General features: G+C 48.2%; 1 protein-coding gene and 1 pseudogene across 1 annotated transcript; one reads left to right on the top strand and one right to left on the bottom strand.

Moving 5' to 3' along the window:
• Positions 1–10,729: 10,729 nt before the first annotated feature.
• Positions 10,730–14,435, bottom strand: LOC101602077 (annotated as a pseudogene).
• LOC101602373 (60S acidic ribosomal protein P1-like) lies at positions 12,418–20,793 on the top strand. Its single transcript, XM_004652746.2, has 3 exons — positions 12,418–12,557; positions 20,181–20,480; positions 20,514–20,793. Exons 2-3 carry the CDS (start codon positions 20,281–20,283, stop codon positions 20,656–20,658), a joined length of 345 nt encoding a protein of 114 aa, XP_004652803.1. The 5' UTR covers positions 12,418–12,557; positions 20,181–20,280; the 3' UTR covers positions 20,659–20,793.
• The last annotated feature ends 3,869 nt before the right edge of the window (positions 20,794–24,662 follow it).

Genomic DNA, 24,662 nt, shown 5'->3' with positions numbered 1-24,662 from the left:
ACATTTACACAATGGAGTTCTACTTAGCAGTAAAGAAAAATGGACCATCTCCCCATTGAGTTCTTAGTGTACAACTAAGTTCCATGCAAATGGTTCTCCTGCTGGGTGGGCCTCTGTTTCCCAGGAGAGAGCACTCCACTGCACCCTTCCCAGGGCCTTTCCTTAGAACTTCAAGGCTCCACTAGCCTGGGAAGAACCAGCATGCAGCTAACATGATGGCTGGCTGTGTGACCTGGAGCAAGTGCCAGCTCTTAGTCAACTTCAGTTTCCTCGACTTCAGTTTCCTCATCTGTAGAATCCCCACCGCTGAGGCTGCCTGAGGATAGATCAATGTGTTAACCAGAACAAGAAGCAGGCAGCTGGGCTTGTCCCTCCCCCTGGACAGGAGCTGCCCTGGCAGAGAGGCATTCTCTCCATTAATGTCAGCAGCTTGTGGTGAAAAGAGGCAGAGATTGGTAGGGAAAGCACCTCCTTAGGGAGATAAGTCCTTTCTTCAGGATGCTACCCATCCCACTGCCTTCACACGCCTGAGCCTGACCTCTGCCCATAGCTTCTGTGGGCACAGGCTGTGGCTATGCTGGCCACAGTGGCTAGGCAGACAGCCAAGCAGCCAAGCAGCTGAGCAGGCCTGGGCAGGAGGAATGGTGAGCCTTCAGGGCTAAAAACGTAACCAATACCCAGGCCAGCCCTTTGGGGCCTGTGGGTACAGGACAGTCATGCCCGGGAGATGGGGAGAAGGCTACAGTTTCTGGATATGAGATAGAAATTGGGTCAAAGGAGGGCTGGGGAGATGGCTTAGCATTAAGGTGCTTGCCTGCTAAACTTACGGACCCAGGTTCCATTCCCCAGGACCCACATAAGCCAGATGCACAAGGGGGTGCAAGCATCTGGAGTTCGTTTGCAGTGGCTAGAGGCCCTGGAGCACCCATTTTCTCTCTCTCTTAAATAAAAAATAATTTTTTTTAAAAAAGAAATTGGGTCAAAGGTTGGGGTATAGAATCTAAACCATCAGGTAAATCCATGTTGGGTTGAAAACTCAGCCAGCTTCTTATGTCCAAGCACAAGGGTGGGCTTTGGAAATGAGGCCTCAGCTGTAGATATCAGGCCTAGGGTCACAGATGCAACAGGTGCACCCTGTTGGGGAGCATTGTGCACAAAATGAACTAGACTTTCAACTTACTCTCAGCTCTTACAGAGTGGGTGCCTGAGAAGGTGGTGCTGAAGTCTACCCTAACTCCCTCCTATTGCCAGGATGACCTTGCCTGCCTGCCCAGAAGTGGGAGGGTAAGTCCCCTGAGTATGGGCTAAATCCAGTGCTAGGGGAACCCTTCTGTAAGTCCCCTGAGTATGGGCTGAATATAGTCCTAGGGGTGCCCTTCTGGGGCCTGGAAGGCTGAGGAGGGAATAGGGGGCAGGGTCGGTGAGTTTGAGTGCTGGAATGTTCTGTGGAAACTAACTTTGTGTTCATGGTTGTGCACTGTGGGGTCAGCATGTGTGTATGTGTGGGGTGGGTTAGCAGAAGCACCCCATATTCTCTCTTGATTCTCAAACCTCCTTCTTCCATACTACCCACACCAGCCACTGGGATTCCCCAGTCAGCCCCCAAAATGCAGGCCATCTGAAGTCCTGACATCATCCCCCCTGTCCCATTAATCCTTCCTTTTTCTTTCACAGCAGCCATGCACATGTCCTATAAAGTGTCAAGGACTCAGAATGAGAGCCAAAGTCCTATTGTGCCACTGGGCCCATGTAATCTAACCACTCCTCCCTGCCCTGAGAAATTCCCTTCAGTCCCCTGTAGATAATTTCCACAATGCTTCACCTCTAGGCCTTTGCACACAACATTCCCTGTGCTTGGCACAGCAGGCCTAGCTAAGCCATGTTCTTTGTTCAGGTGGGTCCCGGCTTAGTCACACTTCCTTCAGGAAACCCTCCATGATAATAAGGATAAAGTGTACTCCCCAATCCCTCAGCATAGTCCAGGGCCTCCCATGTCTTTTGTCTCCTCACCATCCCTGTCCAACTGCCACATCCTAGCTTGATATTCCCCCTTAGCCCAAGTTCTCTGAGTGTAGCAGTTACCTTATTGCTGACATGAAACACCCCACCAGAAGCAGCTGATGGGAGGAAAGGGTTTATTTCAGGCTTATGGTTTCAAGGGTAAGTTTCTTCATAATGAAGAAAGCATGACAACTTGCTGACATCTTCATATATTAGCAGCAGGAAGAGAGAGCAGCAAGTGTGAACTAGCTGTGAACACACAATGGGCTGGACTAATCAATCCCAAAGTCTACCTGCAACAGCACACCTCCTTCAGTAAGGGTCCTTCTCCCAAAGGCTCTACCAGCTGGGGACTAAACAGGAGGCTTAATCACAGACACTTAAGGATATGAGGAACATTTTACTTTCAGACCCCTACGCTCAGAAAGTGAGAACACTGGGCCACCATGAAGACATGTGTGCAGGAGGCACCCAGGGGCCTTAGGATGATTCCCACAAGTGACAGAACCTTAGGAGGCCTAGAAGACGATGATGAAAGAGACAAAGAGTAGACATTGGGCTATCATCAGGTTGCTCATCATTTGTAATGCTCAGAGCCATGCAAAGCCAGAGCATTCCTGAAGAAACAGGCTGAGAACAGTGAGCCCAACGTAATTTTGCAGGTCAGGTGTAACAGCCTGGTGGTTTCAGAAGCAGGGGTTGCCAGGCTGAGGTTTTCCTCCTGGCTTAGCCCTCACATGTTGTGTGAACTCAGGCAGGCAACTCAGCTTCTTTGAAAGATATGGAAGGATGATGAGAAACCCAGCTGTCAGTGGTCATGAAAATGGATGGAATAAGAATGAGGAGCAAGAGGATTACTGTATCCCTTTCCCACCTCTCCCAGCTGTGCACAGGATCTGACAAAAGCATAATCAGGAGTGGGCATCTGCCTATGGTCCCTTCCTACCTGTGTCCTCTTCACCCCTGGCTTGGAGCCTCTCCCAGGTACCATGGAAAGGAAAGCCTCTTAATTGATAGCTAGCTAGTTGCCTATTTCCAGGGCACAACAGGTATTATAGCCCATGCCACAGAGGAGGAAACAGACTCAGGTCAACCCCTACCTGAGGCAACACAGATTTTTGCAGGATACTGAGGCAGGAGTCTAGGACCTGGATTTATTCCAAGGATCCCCAGCCACACATCTTGAACAAAGGATGTCAATATGGGAACCAGCTCCAATGCCTAGTGGTCAGTTTTGACAGGGGCAAGACCAGGACAACTTCTTAGGAAACTGGAACAGGGGCCAGCATTCTGCAAAAGGTGCTGGGTAACCAGATGGCAGCCTAGACTTTGGCCCATGTCACCACTGAAAGAGCACAAAAAATTTGGAGGCCAGTTCGGTGTGATGGCACATGCCCTTAATCCACCCTTTCTGGAGGCAGAGGTAGGAGGATCTTTGTGAGTTTAAGGCCAACCTGAGAATACCGAGCAACTTCCAGGTCAGCCTGGGCTAGAATGAAATCTTATCTTGAAAAAAAAATTGGGAGGCCAAGTATCTGCTTTTCTCTGCTGGTAAAGGTCTTAGGCTGGACCCTCCCTTCCACCAAATGCAGTGGTGACTTCCCTCTGAGGCCTCCTCATCCTTTCTCCATGTATCAGAGCCTGAGCTTCCTGAGGGACTCAGAAGGTTCTGAAATGGTTTGCTCAGTCCTACAGGTTGTAGTGAAGGGCAGTAGACAAGGTGGGGAGTCCCCTGAGCTGTGGAGGCCTCCTCTTATTAGTGGGGAGTTTAACCACTCAGTTGTGTGGACTTGGGCAAGTCCCCTTCTCTCTCTGGCTTCAACTTCATTTTCTATCGATGGGGATATTAGTAGCCCTTCATAGGCCCATGGAGCTCAGACAAGAGGTAGGGTCAAGCCTGGTGCCTAGACCAGAGTGGGTGCCTCAATTACTGCTAGTTCTGCTATTATGTTTTTGTATAATTTTGTCATTTAAAAACATTTTATTTATCTATTTTGTTTATTTGAGACACACACACACACACAGAGTGAGAGTGAAAATGGGTGTGCCAGGGCCTCCAGCCACTGCAAATGAAATCCAGATGCATGTGCCAGCCTGTGCATCTGGCTTACATGGGACCTGGAGAATCAAACCTGGGTCCTTAGACTTCACAGGCATATGCCTTAACCACTAAGCAATCTCTCCAGACATATAATTTTGTTATTAGCAGGGTAAGTTTTGAAGTGGGACAGGGAAGTTTACATGGCCTGTGGCTCTCTGTGTAATTTCTGAGGATCTTAGAAGCCGACTGGAAATCATATCATCTAAGTCCTCATTAGATCTACATGATCGGGAGACTAAGGTCCCAAGAGTAAGTCTTGTTACTTCCCATCAACAAACTCCAATGGAGCCAAGAGTAAGCCATTGTTCCTTCCATCCTACCATCACTGAACAAACACTCACTGAGTACCAGCCTCTTGATCTAGGGTAGACCAAGCCACACAGGTTCTGTGAAAAAGCGTCCTTGGCATGGGTTAGGAATATCCAGAAGGAATTCCTCCATGGCAGAGGTGGGAAGGCTGAGAACTTCCTTCAGAAGGAATAACCAGGGCACAGGTATCAGGGCAGCATAGCAGCTATGGCCACAGCTTATGATTGTAGGGCACAGTGACCAGGGTATAGGCCGAGGAGCTGAAGTATCGGCATCCTAAGAGACAGTGGGGGAAACACTCTTCATGGCCTAAGATGCCCTGCAGAGGCTTAAGTGTGTGCTGAAGAGAGTGGGAAATGAAACCATAGAAAGGGGGCTTTCCAGGCAGAAACCAGCAAGTACTAGATTTAGAGGAAGGGCAAAGTAGATAGAGGAAACTCTATAAGCAAGGACCTGGAGGCATATGTAAGCCCAGCGGACACCTTGACTGGGTAATGAAAACATGGCCTTTATAATTAATGTTTGTGCTTCCTGATTTCAAGGAAAACCAGGTCAGGGACCAGGTGTCCTACTCCATAAACAATGCCCATGCCCTATGCAGATATATAAAATCAGAACTAATACCTCCATTTGCCCACATGTCCAACTGTTTTAGTTAAAGGAAGAGCCCATGGTCAATTACAGCTCTCCTTAGGGCACAGAATTTGCCCACATGAGAGGGCACACATAAGTGTGAGGTCAGGGAGCCTTTTCTAATCTTTGCCTTTCTGAACTTTGCTCAGGGAGCCCGAATAGCTCAGTTCTTAATGATGGGAGTTTGGCAGCAGATCCATGGGTGACTCATGGATGAGGGTGTCGAAGTGCCTATGGAGTTCCTGGTTCCTAGACTGCCTTGAAGACCCTTTCTTTCCTTTACTGCCAGTTCATCCTCTCCCTCCCTCCCTCTCTCTCTCTCTCTCTTTCTCTCTCTCTCTCCTTGCTTTGCTCTGCTCTTCTTTCCCTCCTTCCCTCCCTTCCTTTTCATGTTGGGAATGGAACCATGCTAGGTAAGCACTCTACCACTGAGTTTTACTCCTAGCCTACTATCAAGTGTAGAACTGAGCTTATGGTTCTCCAGGCACCCCCATGTGTCATTGTACTGGCAGTTGAGCTTAGATCCCTAGCTGCAGAGGTCTCCCCCATACTTGAGTGCCATATTCTCTTCACTCCTCATTGCTGCCACCCATGCATCCCCTACCTTGGGCTAGGTATGCAATGGGTGGTTTGTGTTGACTGGTTTTCCCTTGGTAGCAATTCTGTGCCCAGGGACAGCACTTAGCAACACTTGTCAACAGGTTTATTGTCTTCCCCAGCATTCTGACTCTCAATGTTGCAAGGGCTAAGGAGGGTAAGCTCCATGGAAATCAACCTGGATGAGATTGCCTTCGATCTCTGGGGCCCCTACATTTAGATGTGCTGGGAGGTCTTGCTCTCAAAGAACTCTGCAAGAGGTTTAGATGTATTGCAGCAGGCAAGTAGGTGTGCAATGGAACAGGAAGTAGCAATACATGCAGACTCACATTCTAATGCCTATAAATATCTAGAGCACACAAGAACAGGCCTGGTGTTTGCCCAACTCCTTAGTTCCTAACCTCTCTCCCTGCTTTAGAGTAGGAGTTTTTTGTTTATTTGTGTTTTCAAGGTAGGGTTTCACTCTTGTCCTGGCTGACCTGGAACTCACTTTGTAACCCAGGCTGGTTACTCTTGTTGATCCTCCTACCTCAGCCTCCTGAGTGCTGAGATGAAAGCTGTGCACCACCACATCCACCTTAGATGGGACTCTTTATTTTATTTTTATTTTTGTGTCTTTAAGAATAATTTTAAAGTATTTTTATTTATATTTTTTATTAGACAGAGAAAGAAAGAGAGAGAGACGGGCACACCAGGGCCTTTAGCCATTGCAAACAAACTCCAGACACAAGTGCCACCTTGTGCGTTTGGCTTAAATGGGACCTAGAGAATTGAATCTGGGCCCTTAGGCTTCACAGACAAGTGTCTTAACCACTAAGCCATCTCTCCAGCCCTAAATTGTTCTTAAATTATTAACAATGTCCATAATTATAGACAATAAACCACGATAATTCCCTCCTCCCTCACTTTCCCCTTCACAACTCCACTCTCCATCATATCCCCTCTCCTTCTCAATCAGGCTCTCTTTTATTTTGATGTCATCATTTTCCCCTCCTATTCTGCTTTTGTGTAGATTGTGTCAGGCACTGTGAGGTTATGGATATCCAGGCCATTTTGTGTCTGGAAGAGTGCATTGTAAGAAGTCCTATCCTTCCTTTGGCTCTTATATTCTTCCCACCACCTCTTCCACACTGCATTCTGAACCTTGGAAGGTGTGATAGAGATGTTTCTGTGTTGAGCACTCTTTTGTCACTTCTTCTCACCACTGTGGTGCCTTCTGAATAATCTCAATGTCACCACCATCTGAAAAGAGAAGCTTCTCTAAGCAAAAGTGAGAGTAGCATTAATACATGGGTATGAACATTAAGAAAAGTATTTATTGGGCAGTTTGGTGAGCATAATATATGCATTTAGCCAGACACCAGTATGCATTATACTCCTAGGGCTTATGATTTCCCACATCATAGGTTTTCAGTATCAGGCATGCATTCCCTCCTATGGAGTGGGCTTTCAGTCCAATTAAAGAGCAGTTGGTTTCTCCCATAACAGACATGCCACTATTGTACCTGATGGCTCATTTTGCCTGATTGGCCCAATTTAAGACTTGTAGTATCCACTGTTATTTGTCTCCACTGATGACTCCTCTCTCTGTCATAGAGCTACGTGTAGTATGGCTTTTTCCAGCTTTTTGCCAGCTTGTCTACATGGAGGAGGTTTCCAGCTCAGCCCAGCCAGATTTCTCAGTGATCTTGCAGCCCAAGCATATGGAATCTTCAGCAGTAGGGTCTTACCATCTGTTGCAGTCTGGTTCACATTGCTGGTAGAAATCACCCAACTAAGAGGAGCTTCTGGGAAAAGAGGTTTATTTTGGCTTACAGGCTCAAGGGGAAGCTACACAATAGCAGGAAAAATGATGGAATAAGCAGAGGGTGGACATCACCCCCTGCCAACATAAGGTGGACAACATCAACAGGAAAGTGTGCCAAACACTGTCATGGGGAAACTGGCTATAACACCCATAAGCCCACCCCAAAAATACACTCCCTCCAGGAGGCATAATTCCCAAATATCCATCAGCTATGAACCTAGCATTCAGAACACCTAAGTTTATGGGGGACACCTGAATCAAATCACCACACCATCTATTCCTGGTGGGAAACCAAGAGCCTTGGCAATGGCCTGTAATGTTTTGGGGGCACCAGGGGCCTCCCAGGCCAATGATTCACTGGAAGGCATCCCATCCCTGGCTGTGGTGGTTTGATTCAGGTGTCCCCAATAAACTTAGGTGTTCTGAATGCTAGGTTCCTAGCTGATGGAGATTTTTGAGTTAACACCTCCTAGAGGCAGTGTATTGTTGGGGGCAGGCTTATGGGTATTATAGCCAGTTTCCCCTTGTCAATGTTTGGCACACTCTTCTGTTCCAGTTGTCCACCTGATGCTGGACAGGGAGTGATGTCCACCCTCTGCTCATGCCATTGTTTTCCTCTACCATCATGGAGTTTCCCCCTCAAGTATGTAAAACAAAAATGAATCTTTTTTTCCCACAAGCTGCCCTTGGTTGTGTGATTTCTTCCAGCAATGGGAACCTGCCTGCAACAGTAATGTTGGTACCAAGGAGTGGTATCAATTGTTGCTAGATACTTGACTGTGTGGATTTGCCTTTTGGAGCTGATCTTCAAAAGGAATGTGGAAGGATTTGTAATCTTGACCTAAGAGACACCTTGCAGTGCTGTAAGCACCACTTGATGGACTATTATGGTCAGAGTTGAAAGTCCTAAATGCAGTAAGAACTAAGGACTGTGAGGTTTGGCTTGCGAGGGTGAGAAAGAGCTTTGCCTGGACTGGGCTAGAAACAGTTTGTGTGAGAGACTTGCTGTTATGCCCATGTCCTGAGAATTTGTGCAGGGTTGCAGTGCATAGAAACAGACTGGTGTGTGCAGAGGGATATGGCACAGAAAGAAATCTTTGGGCTGAAACGGCTGCCCCATTCAGCTGCAATTCTATGAGAAATTACAACTGCTGAGATTGGGCCAGTTGACCTGCATTGGGACAACAGAAAGACTGTAGTCTATTGAAGGGGCTTGAATGCTGAAGGAATGTCATGTTCTTCATAGTATGCTTTATTTCCCCCTTGATTAACAAATTGGTACCCTATCTGGTATTATGGAGTATAAGAAATGCAGGAAAGAGAAGGTCATTGAGTTTGCAACACAGTCCTGTGTTTTGCAAATGGTCATGGGCAGTGTGAAGCAGGATCGCCTGCATGGAGACCCGATGGAGCTGTGAGGATGAACCATGGATTGCAGTGAAGACCCAGTGGAGATGCCAAGACCATGAGATGGCTGCTAAGGAAAGCTGCTGCCCTGGATGAAGTTTTCCAGGACTGTGAGTAGCCTAGCTGGAGGGGAGGAGTTGGAACTCCAGAGACTTGTTTCTGGTTAGGAATAGCAGGCTTAGAGACTTGTCACTGGCTAGAGTTGTTGGTCTTGGAACTACAGAGTTTGATGTTTTCAATCTTGTATTGTTTGAATATTTCTTTTTTTTTGGTTTTTCGAGGTAGGGTCTCACTCTGGCCCAGGCTGACCTGGAATTCACTATGGACTCTCAGGGTGGCCTTGAACTCACAGCAATCCTCCTACCTCTGCCTCCCAAGTGCTGGGATTAAAGGCATGCGGCACCACGCCCAGCTTTGTTTGAATATTTCTTTGCTATGCCCAATGCCATCTTTTGCAGTGTAAATGTTTATTCTGTGCCATTATGGGTTTGGGGGGATTTTTTTTTTTTTTTGTATTATGGCTCAGTTAAAAGACTTTGGATTATAGGGATTTTAAACATAAAAAATGTGAGAACTTTTAAAGTTGGACTGAGTGCATTGCATTTTACATCATGGATGGTTATCAGTTTATGGAGACCAGGTGTGGAATGTGGTGGTTTGATTTGGTGTCCCTCATACATTTAGGTGTTCTGAATGGTAGGTTCCCAGCTGATGGAGATTTGGGAATTAACACCTCCTGGAGGCAATGTATTGTTGAAGCTGGCTTATGGGTACTATAGCCAGTTTCCCCTTGCCAGTGTTTGGCATACTCTTCTGTTCCTGTTGCCCACCTAATGTTGGCCAGGGGGTGATGTCCACTTTCTGTTCATGCCATTGTTTTTCCTGTCATCATGGAGCCTCCCCCTCGAGTCTGTAAGCCAAAGTAAACCTCTTTTTCCCACAAGCTGTTCTTGGTTGGGTGATTTCTACCAGCAATGTGAACCTGACTGCAATACTGGCACTGAAATTTTTCCAGTAGCAATTGTCCAAAAAAGTTGGTTTCCGGGCTGGAGAGATGGCTTAGCGGTTAAGCGCTTGCCTGTGAAGCCTAAGGACCCCGGTTCGAGGCTCGGTTCCCCAGGTCCCACGTTAGCCAGATGCACAAGGGGACGCACGCGTCTGGAGTTCGTTTGCAGAGGCTGGAAGCCCTGGTGCGCCCATTCTCTCTCTCTCCCTCTATCTGTCTTTCTCTCTGTGTCTGTTGCTCTCAAATAAATAAATTAATTAATTAATTTTTAAAAAAGTTGGTTTCCATATGACTTATTAATACCCTCTTATTTTTTTTTCTCCTCCTGAACAGGCATTTAATGGTCTCACTTCAGTTGGAGAATATGTTACAGAAACAGACTGAAAAACAAAACAAAAAAAATTGACAACTTAAAGTGCTTCAGGCTGCCAACGTAAACATGAGGGGCAGAAGGAGGCCACCTAGCTATGTCCCCAACCCCTGAGACAGGAAAGTCATTGTCGGGTCCCTTTACCACCACCACCCTCTAATCTCAGCCCTGTGGGTGGGTGGGAGGGAATATGAGATGTACTAGGAAATGAGGAGAACACTCTGTAAACTTAGAATGAGGGTGAAGGCAGGGGGCAGGGGCTCTTGCAGCCCTTGCCGTCCTGGGGTGGGACCAGCCCCCATAGGAACTAGGGGGAACACTGTGGGCCAAGCACTGCGGCCACACCCCACGTGTCACAGCTTTGCCCTCCTCTCAGCAGACACAGGTAGGCAGCCCTGCCATGCCTCTCTGCCCGCAGTGGGAGGCACAACCTGGGAGTGGGAAGCCCTCCGGGGGCTTTGGGTTTCTGGGTTTCGGTGTTCAGAGAGCAGCTCAGTCCTACTTGACGGGCTCCACCACGAGGACTTTGCACTCGCGCTGGGCAATCTTGTCCAGAGAGAGCACAGCCTTGTCTGGGGGCAGGTAGAGGGGGCTGCCGACAGGGCAGGCCACTGGGGGTGTGATGGCTCTGTGCTCCATCACGCTGCCCGACCTCAGGAGGTGGCTGCGGGAAGGCTGTTGGAGGGAGAAAGACTGAGAGCGGCCCAGGCTAGCCTGATGCCTCTTCACCAAGTCCCCAAGGGCAGGGCTGCTGGGGTGGAGGGTGGGACACACTGACTGCAGCTTCAGTTTCATGTGCTGGCTCAGCTCAAAGAGCCCTGTCCTCAGGGCCTGGAAGGCCACACTGAAGGTGAGCGCGCTGTCCTTCCTAGAGAAGCCGAGGTTGTTGAGGGGCGTGTGGCAGACGATGGAGTCTAGGGCTGCTTGCATGGCCCGACGCTCTTCCTCACACAGCTGCTTTCCAGCCTGTGCATGCTCCGGGGTCCACACAAGCCCCACAGCAAGGAAGTCTTGGAGATTGTTGAGCAGCGTGTAGGTGACAGTGAAACGCTCGTAGGTCCGAACAGGGGACTCACAAGAAGCAGTCATCACAAAGCAGGGGCGGGCTAGGCGGACACTGGGCAGGCGGTAGTGGGTATAGATGCTCTGGGTGAAGGGTAGCTTTGGGGTGGACCATTGAACCACAGCAATCAGGGGGACTTCAAGGCCCTCCTTGGCTGCTGGAGGGGTTGTTCACCCCCTCTCAGTTGAAACAGGAAGTTGTGTTCCTCCAGGGCACTAAGTGGGCAGGGGAAGCAGCCAGAGGTACTGGGGAGCCGGCAGGAGCCCATGGAGACCTCTGCAGATTACTGACAGACATTGTCCACCAGCAGCACAGAGCCATCGGGCATGGCAGGTAGATAGCTAGCATTGGAGTTGGGAAGGATTCGGATATCCCAGATGGAGATCTCCTCCTGGGAGGAGCTGTTCAGCACCTTGAGCACGGTCAAGTGTTTTCCAGCCACAGTGAACTGCCGGCATTTCAGAACCGGAGGGGTCAGCAGAGTGCTCACTTGGGCCTTGAATGCGCTCTGCTCGCCCCGGAAGGTCTCCCCAGGAGGTCGGGTCTGTAGCAAGCGCAGGTAGCCTTGATCTGGAACTTCCGGTGCCTCAACCTCCCTCTTCCACACGGTCACTACAATCTTGGCCTTGGGTGTCCCTGGGGGTAGTCTGTCCAGTGAAACGGTGAGTGGGAAGATGACCTCATCTGTGGATACAATCGGTTCCTCCACAGGCAGCGTGGTCGCTGCCTCTGAGGTGGCAGGACCCGGGCCGTGGGTGAGGAGGGGGCTGCAGCCTCGGAACAGGCCCCCGCCCCCGGGTCCCCTCCCCCTGGCGGCTCGGCATCCTGGTCGCCGGCGCCCCCGACCCCCGACAGCCCGCCTCCCGCGCTGACCGAGGCCAGGGCGGCCAGGGCAGTGGGCAGCTCCGCGCAAGCCCCTCGGCGCCCCGCACCCGCGCTGCCCCGGCAGCGCAGCCCCGGCAGGAAGCGGAGCGTCTCCCCCAAGTACAGGCGGTTGCGCCGGGGCAGCGAGGCGGCGGCGGCGCGGCCGGGAAGTACGTCGAGTAGTCGCCTTGGGACTCCACGGGTACCGGTACCGGCCCGGGACCGACACTCGAACCGGGACGGGAAACCGGAAGCCCGGCGGAGAGCCAGGGGAACCCGCCGAGGCCGGGCCGCCAGTCCAGACACCCGAAGGGGCGCTGCGAGACCCCCGCGGCCAGCGCAGTCCGGAAACAAGGGAAACAAACCCGGAACCCGACTGGACGGCGCCGGAACTGGGCTGTACGGTTGAACCCCCTCTTATATTTTGATTAACCCTTCCCCATGCTTCTTTTACTCAATCTCTTCCCCTAACCTCACTTCGGCCTTTCACTCCAAGTAATCAGTTTTTCTACCTACATATATATACTACCATCCCCTTAAGTCCTTCCCTTTTTATACACACACACAAAATGTGTTTTGATCATAATCAGTTCCCACTACTATTTTCTGCCCCCTCTCTAGCCACTTTTCCCCAACTAGTCCCTATTCTACTTGGATGTCTGTGTGTCCTACTGAGTTTAATTAGGGTTGCTTGCATTAGCATGGTTTGGAAGGTTATTTACTAGAGCATGATCAACTTACCAGTGGTTACACCACTGAAGAAAATGTCTTCCCTTCCCCTGGCAACCTTTAACCACCAATAGCTCCTCAGGGAGGCATGGGAAGGGGAATATTTTGGATGGGAAGTCATCAGCCCTTCCTTTCTTGGTCCTTTGGCCATAGTTGATGGGTAAATGTGTGAGGATGCATATATGGATATTTGCTAGGTGTAAGAGTGGGAGGTAGCAAGGTAGAGGGCAAGAGGAGGGCCTGTAGATTTGGCTCCAACCCAGAAAGTACTCTTGAGGTACTTAATGATACCCCAGCCAGGTGCTGTGCACACCTTTAATCCTAGCACTTGGGAAGCTAATGCAGGAGGATCATTGCTTCTCAGGGCTATTAGCAAGTACCAGGCCAGGCCTAAAAAAATACAAAAATACACAAATTTGTACCAAGGCCTATACAGTTAAAGGGAGAAAGGAAGACAGAGTGCAATAGGACCGGGATCCATTGTCCTCCCTGGATCTTCCTAGCTGCTCCGGGTTGTGTCCTATAGGCTCTAGAGTCCTGCCCACCAGCTCTTCCAGCACCCTCGAGTTCTCTCAAGTGGCACCAGCCTCCAAGCCCTGGGCAACAGGGGCTTCTGTGAAGATCATGGGATCTGAAACCTTGAATCCTGAATTCAGAGGTCAGCCTCCTTAGAAGAGCCTCCTCCCAAGAGCTCAACCTTTGTCCCCATCTGGCTGCAGCCAGCTGGCACACAACTGCTCCAGGGCACTGTCTGGGCATCCAAATAAAACCTGAAAATTGCTGTCCTCACCCAGTACTGCAGAGCTCCACTGAAAGGTAATTATAGGTGGTCTAGGATGGTCAGCTCTGACCACAGCCCAATACTCACTGATCCTAGGGCCAGGGGCTATAGGGAACCCTGCTCTCCCTTCTTGTTAGGCTCCAGTCCTTCAGGGTCTGAGTATCACAACCTTTCAGCTTTGGGGCCCTCACTAGGCCATGTATCTTGGAAGGGGTCACTTGGGTGTGTGAGTAGAGTCTAGACTGCAGAGGGTATGGAGAGTGTGAATTTAGAACCCTAGTAAGAACAGTAATTCCAACTTCTACATACAGAATGCTAACCTGACAAACTGTCACTTGATATTAAATTGGCATTAACTTACAACTACTCACAAAAGCCCTGTTATAGGTGCCATTACTAGCCTCACTTTATAAAATGGGAAACTAAGACCCAGGAACTCCAAATGATGCCCATAATTGCATAGCTTGGAGGTGGCCAGAGGGACCTTACACCCCAGTCTGTGCTGGATTTCAGACCAGAGTTTACAGTTACTAAGGGATCTTGTCCCTAAAGCCACAGGAACAAGGGTAAGGCAGCTGGCCACTGGCCTGGTGTAGTGAGATGAGTGAGTGGCCCAAGAGCAGTGTAGCTGACAGGAGAATGATTTTGTGTCCCCTTCTGAGATGTGGACTCTGACATGGGTGGGCAAGTAAGGGAGATCACAGACTTTGGGAGACAAGGGTGGGCATGAGCAATGTGGCTGCCTCACAATCTGCCCACTTGGCCATGGATCCCTTTGTGCCTCTTGCACTGTCCTCCTGGATCCTTCCAGGAGGGATACCTGAGTATGCTGGGCACAGAAGTTTGGACCGTTGTCTTTTGTAACACAGGGACACACTGCCTAGACTCTGACTTTGGAATTTGCCTTGAAGAATTCTTGGTTCTCACAGATGAGTGAGGGCTAAGCTGTGACTGCCTTGTCTCTGAGCTCAGGATCTCAGCCTATACTACTGGGAAGGTGTTGCAGTCCGGTTCACATTGCTGGTAGAAATCACCCAACCAAGAGCAGCTTCTGGGAAAAAGAGATTTATTTTGGCTTACAGGCTCGAGGGGAAGCTCCACAATGGCAGGGGAAAACGATGGCATGAGCAGAGGGTGGACATCACCCCCTGGCCAACATAAGGTGGACTACAGCAACAGGAGGGTATGCCAAACACTGGCATGGGGAAACTGGCTATAAAGCCCATAAGCCCGCCCTCAACAATACACTCCCTGCAGGAGGCATTAATTCCCAAATATCCATCAGCTGGGAACCTAGCATTCAGAACACCTAAGTTTATGGGGGACACCTGAATCAAACCACCACAGAAGGTTTTTTGTTTGTTTGTTTTTTTTAACTTTGATGTGTGTAGTATATAGTATGTGGTGTGTGTGTGTGTGTGTGTGTGTGTGTCCCATGCACATTTGTATAGAGACCAGAGGAGGATGTCAGGTTTCTCCTCTATCACTCTTCTGCCTTATTTCCCTGAGACAGAGCCTCTCACTGAACCTGGAGCCTGCTGCTTTTTTTTTTTTTTTGTTAGAGTGGCTGGCCAGCAGTTCCCAGTGAGCCTCCTGCCTCCGCCTCTGCCTCGCTTAGCCCTATGGTTAGAACCATGTGTACCACACCTAGGTTTTTTTGCTTTGTTTTGTTTTTTCGAGGTAGGGTCTCACTCTGGCCCAGGTTGACCTGTAATTCACTATGTAGTCTCAGGGTGGCCTCAAACTCATGGCAATCTTTCTACCTCTGCCTCCTAAGTGCTGGGATTAAAGGCATGTGCTATCATGCCTGGCTAACACCCAGATTTTTACGTTAGTCACATGCACAAGGGGCACATGTGTCTGGAGTTTGTTTGCAGTGGCTAGAAGCCCTGGTGTGCCCATTCTCACTCTCTTCTTTCTCTCTCTTTCTCCCTCTCTCTGTGACTCTAATAAATAAATAAAAATGTTTTAAAAGACCATATGTGTTACTATTTCTCATTCTAAATGTTATCTCCAAATGACCTCTGCAATGACCTTATTAATCAACAAGGAACTACAGACTTTTACTGAATACCTACTCTGTGCTCAGAGATGGAAGGAGGGGTGGAACTTTCTAGGTGGGTTACTGCACCTACCTCTGCTCTTGAGGTCCACATTGCTGATTGAATTCATTGCATTTCTCAGAATCACCTAACACAGATTCAAGAGCTTGAATATGAGGGGAAATCCATTAAATCTCCTTTCTGTACCCCACCTGCCGCCAAAGATTGAGGCCAGGCTCAGGCCAGGACTTCTTGTGTAATGCTGTCCTCGTCCTATGCCACATTGCACTGCCTGTGCCCTGATTTCTGTCCTCATTCTCAGTGTCTGACCTAGGATGTGGGGAAAGCAGTCAGGATCATCTGTCTTCTTGTCTCAAGTCTCTGTAAGGCTGTGTAGCCTTGCTAGGGATGTAGACCCAAAGTGGTACAGTGCCTTTGGACAGCTGACTCATAGTTTTGTCTCCACTGGGGACCCTCGGCAGTAGAAAGTCTTTGCCGAACTGTGCTGGCTCTGAGAATCACAGACCCTTGACCCAGTCCCTGTGAGGAGCAGCTGTCTGGGCTCCTTCCCAGGAACAGACAAGAGTCATCTCCCCCCTTGCTTATTCCAGCCATTCAAACCTGTGGACCAGTGACCCCCAGGGTGCCTGACCCAATGGGAGGATCTCTCTGAGTAGGAACAGAGAGTCATAACTCAAGGTGCTTGAGGTCAGCAGGGAAAAGAGGCAAGTTCCCAGATATATTCTGCTTTATAAATTTTTTCTTTGCTTTTTTTCATTGTTTGGACTGTCAGCTTTTATTGGAAATAACCACATATTTATACTGAAAACAGGATTGGAGTTAAACCACAAAGTTACATACTGTTAAACCTGGGGGAGTGGGGCTATTCCAAGAAGTCACAAGGTTACATAGGTCACATAGGTGAAACTGAGGCAAGAAACATTCTATGCTTTGTAATCACAAAGATATTTAGAAACAAAGAGATACAGGAAGGTCATGGTACATTGCACAGAGGGATCATCCCACTCCTTAGGTAACAGTAAACACCTGCATTGCAAAGAGGAATCATCCCATTCCTTTCACATTCCACCTTCCATTTCCCCCTTTAATATGACACTAAGTCAAATCCTTGACTCATGAAGAACAGTGTCTAGGGTATTTTTTATCTAAGGGAGTATATTGCATCCACAATACCATAAGTTTAACAGAATTTATTCTATTCTTTTTTATTTAATTTTTTTATTGACAATTTCCATGATTGTAGACAATATCCCCTGGTACTGCCCTCCCTCCACCCACTTTCCCCTTTGAAACTACATTCTCCATCATATCCCCTCCCCCTCTCAGTCATTCTATCTTTTATTTTAATGTGATCGTATTTTCCTCCTATTATGATAGTCTTGTGTAGGTAGTGTCAGGCACTGTGAGGTCATGGATATCCAGGCCATTTTGTGCCTGGAAGACTGCATTTTAAGGAGTCCCACCCTTCCTTTGGCTCTTACATTCTTTCTGCCACCTCTTCCACAATAGACCCTGAGCCTTCAAAGGTGTGAGAGAGATATTGCAGTGCTGAGCACTCCTGGCTGGCCAAATATAAGGCTTGCAGTGTCCACTGTTGAGTTTAGATGGCAATGACCTTGGGATGACTCAGAAGGCACAATGGTGCTGAGAAGAAGTGACAGAGAAGTGCTCAGCACTGCAATATCTCTATCACACCTTCCAAGGCTTTGTGGAAAAGGTGGCGGAAAGAACATACGAGCCAAAGGAAGGGTAGGACTCCTTACAACGTGCTCCTCCAGACACAAAATGGCCTGGATATCCATAACCTCACAGCGCCTGACACTACCTACACAAGACCATCTTGATAGGAGGAAAAGATGATGACATCAAAATAAAAGAGACTGATTGGGCTGGAGGGATGGCTTAGCGTTTAAGCATTTGCCTGTGAAGCCTAAGGGCCCTGGTTCGAGGCTCGATTCACCAGGACCCATGTGAGCCAGATACACAAGGGGGTGCACACGTCTGGAGATCGTTTGCAGTGGCTGGAAGCCCTGGCATGCCCATTCTCTCTCTTTCTTTCTCTCTTTCTCTGCCTCTTTGTCTGTCACTCTCAAATAAATAAACAAGAAAAAAATCTTGGAAAAAAAAAGGAGACTGATTGAGAGGAGGAGGGGATATGATGGAGAGCGGAGTTGCAAAGGGAAAAGTTGGGGGAGGGAGGGAATTACTATGGGTTATTGTCTACAATTATGGAATAAAAATTAAATAAATTAAAAGAAAAGAAAAATATAGAACAATTTCCCTTTCACTAACACAAACATTCATCTTTCTTCCCTGTGGATTGTACAGTCCTCAATGACAGGGACAGGCTTTTCTTCATTAGAACTCTAAAGGCACCATCAAGCTAGTCACAGAGGATGAATCTTCAGTGTCTGTTGAACACAGAAATGTTCTTAAATATGGAGTACAAAGCCAGGTGTGGTGGTGCATGCCTTTAATCCCAGAACTTGGGAGGCAGAGGTAGGAATAAATTTTTTCTTTGTTATGGTTTTTTTTTTTTTCTTTCAAGGTAAGATATCTCTCTAGCCCAGGCTGACCTGGAATTCTCTATGTAGTCTTAGGCTGGCCTTGAACTCACAGCAATCCTCCTACTTCTGCCTCCCAAGTGCTACAATTAAGGGCATCGGCCACCATGCCTGTATTTGTTTTGCCTTTGAGAAAGGTTTTTGCTATGTAGTCCAGACTGGCTTTGAAATTCACAATGTATATCAGGTAGAATTCCAGCTTGCAGCAATCCTCCTGCCTCAGCTTCTAGAGTGCTGGGATTATGGGCATATGCCACCAAATATGGCTTTCCAGATGCGTGTATGTGTGTATGTTCACATGTGTGTGGAGGTCAGAAGACAACCTCCAGTGTCAGCCCTCACCTTCTGCCTTTTTTAAGACAGGGTCTCTAATTCACTGCCATGTTTTCTAGGGTAGCTGACCCATGAATTTCTGAGGATTTTCCTATCTGTGCTTCTCATTTTGCACAGCTATATTGGGATTATAGGCCCTTGTACTGCCATGTCTGACTTTACATTGGTGCCATCTCCTTAGTGCCCACCCTGGCCTCACCACCCAATACATTCATGAAAAAGAATTAGACTTGGGTCATATGGGCTGAGCTCAAACCCAGCCCTGCCACTTGAGCCCATATTTTCTTGTCTATGAAAAATAAAGACACAGTAATACTTGTCTCCCAGAGTTGCTCATGAATTAAACAAGAGCTAGGATATAGCCCAGTATTATTGCTTAGCATGTACAAGGCCCTAGGTTCCATTCCTAGCACCACAAAAAGAAATATTAAATGAGACAACTTCTTCTACCCTTCAACATTATTTGTTGAACACCTATCATATATCAGTCTCTTTGTTTGGCCTCCAGGGAGATGACTACTCTCCTGGAGCTGACAGAGGATGAGCCGATAAGTTACCAGGAATAATTATAAAAGCCAGGAAATAACTACAGAGGGTGAGCAGAGCTCAGGTAGAGGGAAGTCCAGTGACCAAGAGGATCAGAGTGACTCTGTCCCCCATGAAATTAAAGAAAGCTTCTTGCAGGAGTGGCTTCTAAAAGTGGACAGGGGAGAGGGAAAGCTGAGTGCTACAGGCCTGAGCAAAGGTCAGGCAGTGAAGATGCTTGGCCCAATACTGGGCCAGAGCAATTATTTAAAAAGTACAAGTCAGACTGAGGACACTCAACACCTCCCAAACCAGAGATCCAGAGGCTCCTAAGAGCCCAATACTGAAGCAGATTTAAAACGAACCCAACATGGCTCAGGGAATTTTACAGAAGAGGGGGTGGAAAGATTGTTAGAGCCACAAGTTGGGACATTATGCACAAAGACATTGCCTCTTCTCCATAACTGACAGCTGCCTCCACAATGTATGACCCATACTCCTTATGGGGGTGACCAGCATCCCCAACAAGGAGAGTCCCTTTGGAGTGGGGGAGGGAGGAGGGAAAGGATGGTGCCAACATGTACTATTTACACACTGAGTATGTCCATAACTAATTTACAAAAAAAGCACAAGCCAGGCTGGGCATGGTGGCACAAACCTGTAATTTCAGCACTCAGGAGTGAATGCAGGAAGACTGGTGCAAGTTCAAGGCCAACCTAGGTTACACAACGAGATGTGTGTGTTAAAAAAATATATATCCTGGGCTGGAGAGATGGCTTAGCGGTTAAGCGCTTGCCTGTGAAGCCTAAGGACCCCGGTTCGAGGCTCGGTTCCCCAGGTCCCACGTTAGCCAGATGCACAAGGGGGCGCACGCGTCTGGAGTTCGTTTGCAGAGGCTGGAAGCCCTGGCGTGCCCATTCTCTCTCTCTCCCTCTATCTGTCTTTCTCTCTGTGTCTGTTGCTCTCAAATAAATAAATAAATAAATAAATTTAAAAAATATATATATATATATCCTTCTTTCCTCAGCTGCCGCCAAGGTATTCAGTTCTTCCCAGGAAGCTAAGGCCATGTTGGAGTGAGGCCCTCCCTTCAACAGGTGACTAGCATTGCATCTGGAGTCCTTACCATGGCCTCTGTCTCTGAGCTCACCTGCATCTACTCAGCCCTCAACCTGTATGTCTATGAAGTGATCGGCATGGAGGATAAGATCAATGCCTTCATCAAAGCAGCTGGTGTGAATGTTGAATATTTTTGGCCTGGCTTGTTTGCAAAGGCCCTGGCTGATGTTAATATCGGGAACCTCATCTGTAAGGTAGGGGCCGGTGGGCAGCTCCGCAGCTGGTGCTGTGCCTGCAGGAGGCCCTGCCCTGCTGACCCCGCTGCCCCTGCTGACCCCGCTGCCCCTGCTGACCCCGCTGCCCCAGCTGAGGAGGAGAAAGTGGAAGCTGACGAAGAAGAGTCTGAGGAGTCAGATGACAACATGGACTTTGGTCTTTTTGACTAAACCTCTGTAACACACTCAATAAAAAGAAGTCTGTGGGCTTGAGAGATGGCTTAGCATTTAAGCACTTGCCTGTGAAGCCTAATGACCCTGGTTTGAGGCTTGATTCCCCAGGGCCCATGTTAGCCAGATGCACAAGGGGGCGCATGCATCTGGAGTTTGTTAGCAGTGGCTGGAATCCCTGGCATGCCCGTTCTCTCTCTCTCTCTCTCTGTGTGTCTCTTTCTCTCTCTATCACACTCAAATAAATAAATAAAAATGAACAAAATATTTAAAAAAAAGAAGTCTGTTGTTGGTCAGATAGATAGATGATAGATAGATAGATAGATAGATAGATAGATAGATAGATAGATAGATATCAAATATAGATATATAGATATCCAAGACAGAAGCCCAGGCAGACTGTCCTAGGTATTAGATGTGAGACAGATGAACTGGACTGGGCATGTCTAAGGAGCTGCATTATTTACTGCCCTAGCTATAAAATATTAACACAGCTTCCTGATCATTTATGGTATTTGCTTTCCTGCCTCTGGGCTCTTTGTAGGTAAACCATATGCCCTTCAGCTTACCCCAGTGAGGAGTAAGAAGTCTCAAGGCACTGGCAGAAGAAGGTCCCTGGACTTTTTCCTTGGACTAACTGCCCTGAAGCCCCCACCCTGGGCTCATGGAGAGCCAGGAATCCAAAGATGCCAGGGGAAGAGCAAGCAGAGGTCAGACTGTTGGGGGAGGCCCATGCCAGAGCAGATACAACAGTGCTCCTTGGTTATGATGCCTTGGCCATCCTGCTAGACTTCTCATCCTATTTTCTCCCTGGTAAAATGGGGCTAACAATGACAAAATGGTTTATTTGTTTTGTCATGTTGTGTCACTAAGATGCTCAGTCTATCTTCGAATTAATGCTTTTCAGGCTATCTTTGAATTAATACTGTAGCCCGGGGAAGGTCTTGAACTTGTGATTCAAAAGTGAGAGGGAGGGGCTGGAGAAATGGCTTAGTGGTTAAGTCACTTGCCTGTGAAGTCTAAGGACCCAGGTTCGATTCTCCACTACCCAGGTAAGCCAGCTGCACAAGGTGGTGTATGTGTCTGGAGTTCATTTGCAGTGGCTGGAGGCCCTGGTGTGCCCATTCTCATAATTAAAAGTGAGAGGAAAGAGGGGTGGGGCTCAAGTGGACCCTCACCCCATCCAGGAGGTGCCTATTTGTTCCCTGAGAGAGAAAGAGAGCTTCCCAGTTGAGACAGAAGTATCAGTGCACAACTCTAATACTGACCCCAAAGGTGGGGATTTGGGCTCATATGCTAAAGGAGATTGGGGAAAAGTGAACCCAAGACTCTAGTTTAGGACAGCAGGATGGAGAAGACATCATGTGGGCAGGAAAGTTGAAGTCAGCATATTTCATAAATGAGCTTCCTGTGAGTCCTGGTCTGGATATGGGAGAAATCAACCCACAGGGACCTCTTGGACCACTTCATCAACCCCTCCCCTAAGAACACTGCCAGAAACAGGACAGGGCAGGAAGCCACACCAAATTGGAATTGGGACAAGAGACGAAGGAAATTGTGTTCTAGCTCTAAAATGACTGATCTGCAGACTCTCAGCTGGCCAGGTCCACTCTCTTGACATAATTATTTACTTCAAACAATTCCTTATTATTCCTCTGCTTTGGTCTTTGTCTATTGAGAAGGGCCAAGCCCTCTGCTATAGAGAAGCCATTCTAGGTATTTCAAATAGATTGTTGAATGTAGGGAATCTGTTGTGTAGACAATGGACAAATAAAGCCATACAGGAAACAAGGCAGCCCAGAGAATAGCACCAGAGAAAACTATCACCATCCCAAGGTTAGAGGGGTCAAGAGAGGACGGAACATGGTTCAGTGCCACCCTGGGTGGATTTTCCCCAATATGTTTCTCAAGCAGCCTGTGGCATGAACTTCCCCATTGAGTGCACACTTCCCTCCCTCAGCTGCAGCTCTGCAGACACAGCAAGGAACCCTAATGTTTCCTTTGCAGAGCTGCTGGAGAGGCTGGTGCTTGTGCCCCTCTGTTCCTGCTTTGCCCAAAGGGAGAGCAGGGCCTGCTGAACCCCAGCACCAGGGGTTCTGAGAGACAGCTGAGCTCTAAGGCCTCTAAGCAGTTCCCTGGAAACAGACCGCATTTTCTAGAGCCCAGCGCTAGCCACTTGTCTGCTTGTATAAGTGCACACATGTGAGCACGTGTTTTTTACTGGGTGCTGAACAGTTTTTTTGGAGACAGGGTCTCTCTTGCCCTGAAACTCACCAATGAGGCTAGCCTGGCCAGAGACTCAAGGGTCCGTCTGTCTTTGCCTCTCAGCACTAGTGTTAAAGCCTGCACCACCATGTCCGGCTATTGCTGTTACCTTCTCATTGCTGACACAAAGCACCCAACAAAAAGCAGCTTGTGGAAGCCAGGCATGGCTTTAATCCCCAGCACTCAGGAGGCAGAGGTAGGAGGATTGCCATAAGTTCGAGGCCACCCTGAGACTACATAGCAAATTCCAGATCAGCCTGGGCTAGAGTGAGACCCTACCTCAAAAAGAAAAAAGAAAAAAGAAAAAAGAAAAAAGAAAAGCAGCTTGTGGGAGAAAAGGGTTTATTTTGGCTAACAGACTCAAGGGGAAGCTTCATGATGGCAAGAGAAAGGCATGGCATGAACAAAGGCTCAACATCACCACCTGGCCAACATCAGGTGGACAATAGCAGCGGGAGAGTGTGCCAAACACTTGCAAGGGGGAGCTGGCTATAATACCCATAATCTCACCCTTAACATCATACCTTCTCCAGCAAGGCTCCAGTTCCTAAATTGCCACCAGCTGGGGACCAAGCATTCAAAACACATGAGTTTATGAAGGACACATAATTCAAACCACCACACTGGCTTTTTGTTTGTTTGTTTTGAGGTTGGGTCTTATTCTAGTCCAAGCTGACCTGGCACTCACTCTGTAGTCCCAGGCTAGTCTCAAACTCACAGTGATCCTTCTACCTCTGCTTCCTGAGTGCTGGGATTAAAGGCATGCACCATATTTGCAAGGAGAGAGAGAGATATATTTCAAGACCCCAACATTCTGTGCCTTTAAGAGAGAAAGAGAGAGAGAGAGGGAGAAAGAGAATGGGTATACCAGAGCCTCCATTTGCTGCAAAAGAAATCCAGATACATGTACCAATTTATGTATCTGGATTTTGTGGGTACTAAGGAATTGAACCTGGACCAGCAGGCCTTGCAAGCAAGTGCCTTTAACTCACCCTTAACATCATATCTTCTCCAGCAAGGCTCCAGTTCCTAAATTGCCACCAGCTGAGGACCATATCCACAGTCCCCCTAGATTTATTTTATTTATTTATCTATTTATCTATTTATTTATTTTAGAGGAAGGGTGTGGTGGTTTAATTCAGGCGTCCCTCATAAACTTAGGTGTTCTGAATGGTAGGTTCTCAGCTGATGGAAATTTGGGAATTAGCACCTCCTAGAGGTAGTGTACTGTTGGGGGCAGGCTTATAGGTATTATAGCCAGTGTCCCTTTGCCAGTGTTTGGCACACTCTCCTGTTGATATTGTCTACCTTATGTTGGCCAGGGCGTGATTTCCACCCTCTGCTCATGCCATCATTTTCTCCTGCCATGATGGAGCTTCCCCTCAAGCCTGTAAACCAAAATAAACCCTTCCCCCCGCCCCCAAGCTGCTCTTAGTCAGGTGATTTCTGCTAGCAATGCAAGCCTGACTGCAACAGTAAAGTTGGTACCAAGGAATGGTGTCATTTTCTGCTAAACACCTAACAATGTTGCTTTGGCCTTTTGGAGCTGATTTTCACGAGGAGTGTGGAAGGATTTGAAACCTTGGCTTAAGAGATGCCTTGGAGTACTGGAAGTACAGCTTGATGGACTATTATGGTCAGAGCTGCAAGACCTGAATGCAGTAAGAACTAGGGACTGTGAGATTTGGCTTATGAGGGTGAGAAAGCGCTTTGCCTGGACTGGGCTAAAAGCAGTTTGT

The sequence above is a fragment of the Jaculus jaculus genome, chromosome 16 (assembly GCF_020740685.1).
Source record: "Jaculus jaculus isolate mJacJac1 chromosome 16, mJacJac1.mat.Y.cur, whole genome shotgun sequence".
In the NCBI taxonomy this organism is placed as follows: domain Eukaryota; kingdom Metazoa; phylum Chordata; class Mammalia; order Rodentia; family Dipodidae; genus Jaculus; species Jaculus jaculus.
This window is presented reverse-complemented; position numbering and strand designations above follow the sequence as displayed.

Excerpts from the sequence above, each read along its gene's own strand:
- LOC101602373 (XM_004652746.2), top strand. The coding sequence starts at position 20,281 with ATGGCCTCTGTCTCTGAGCTCACCTGCATCTACTCAGCCCTCAACCTG. Across the intron at positions 20,481-20,513 it reads TGTAAGGTAGGGGCCGGTGG|GCCCTGCCCTGCTGACCCCG; the intron begins GCAGCTCCGCAG and ends TGCCTGCAGGAG.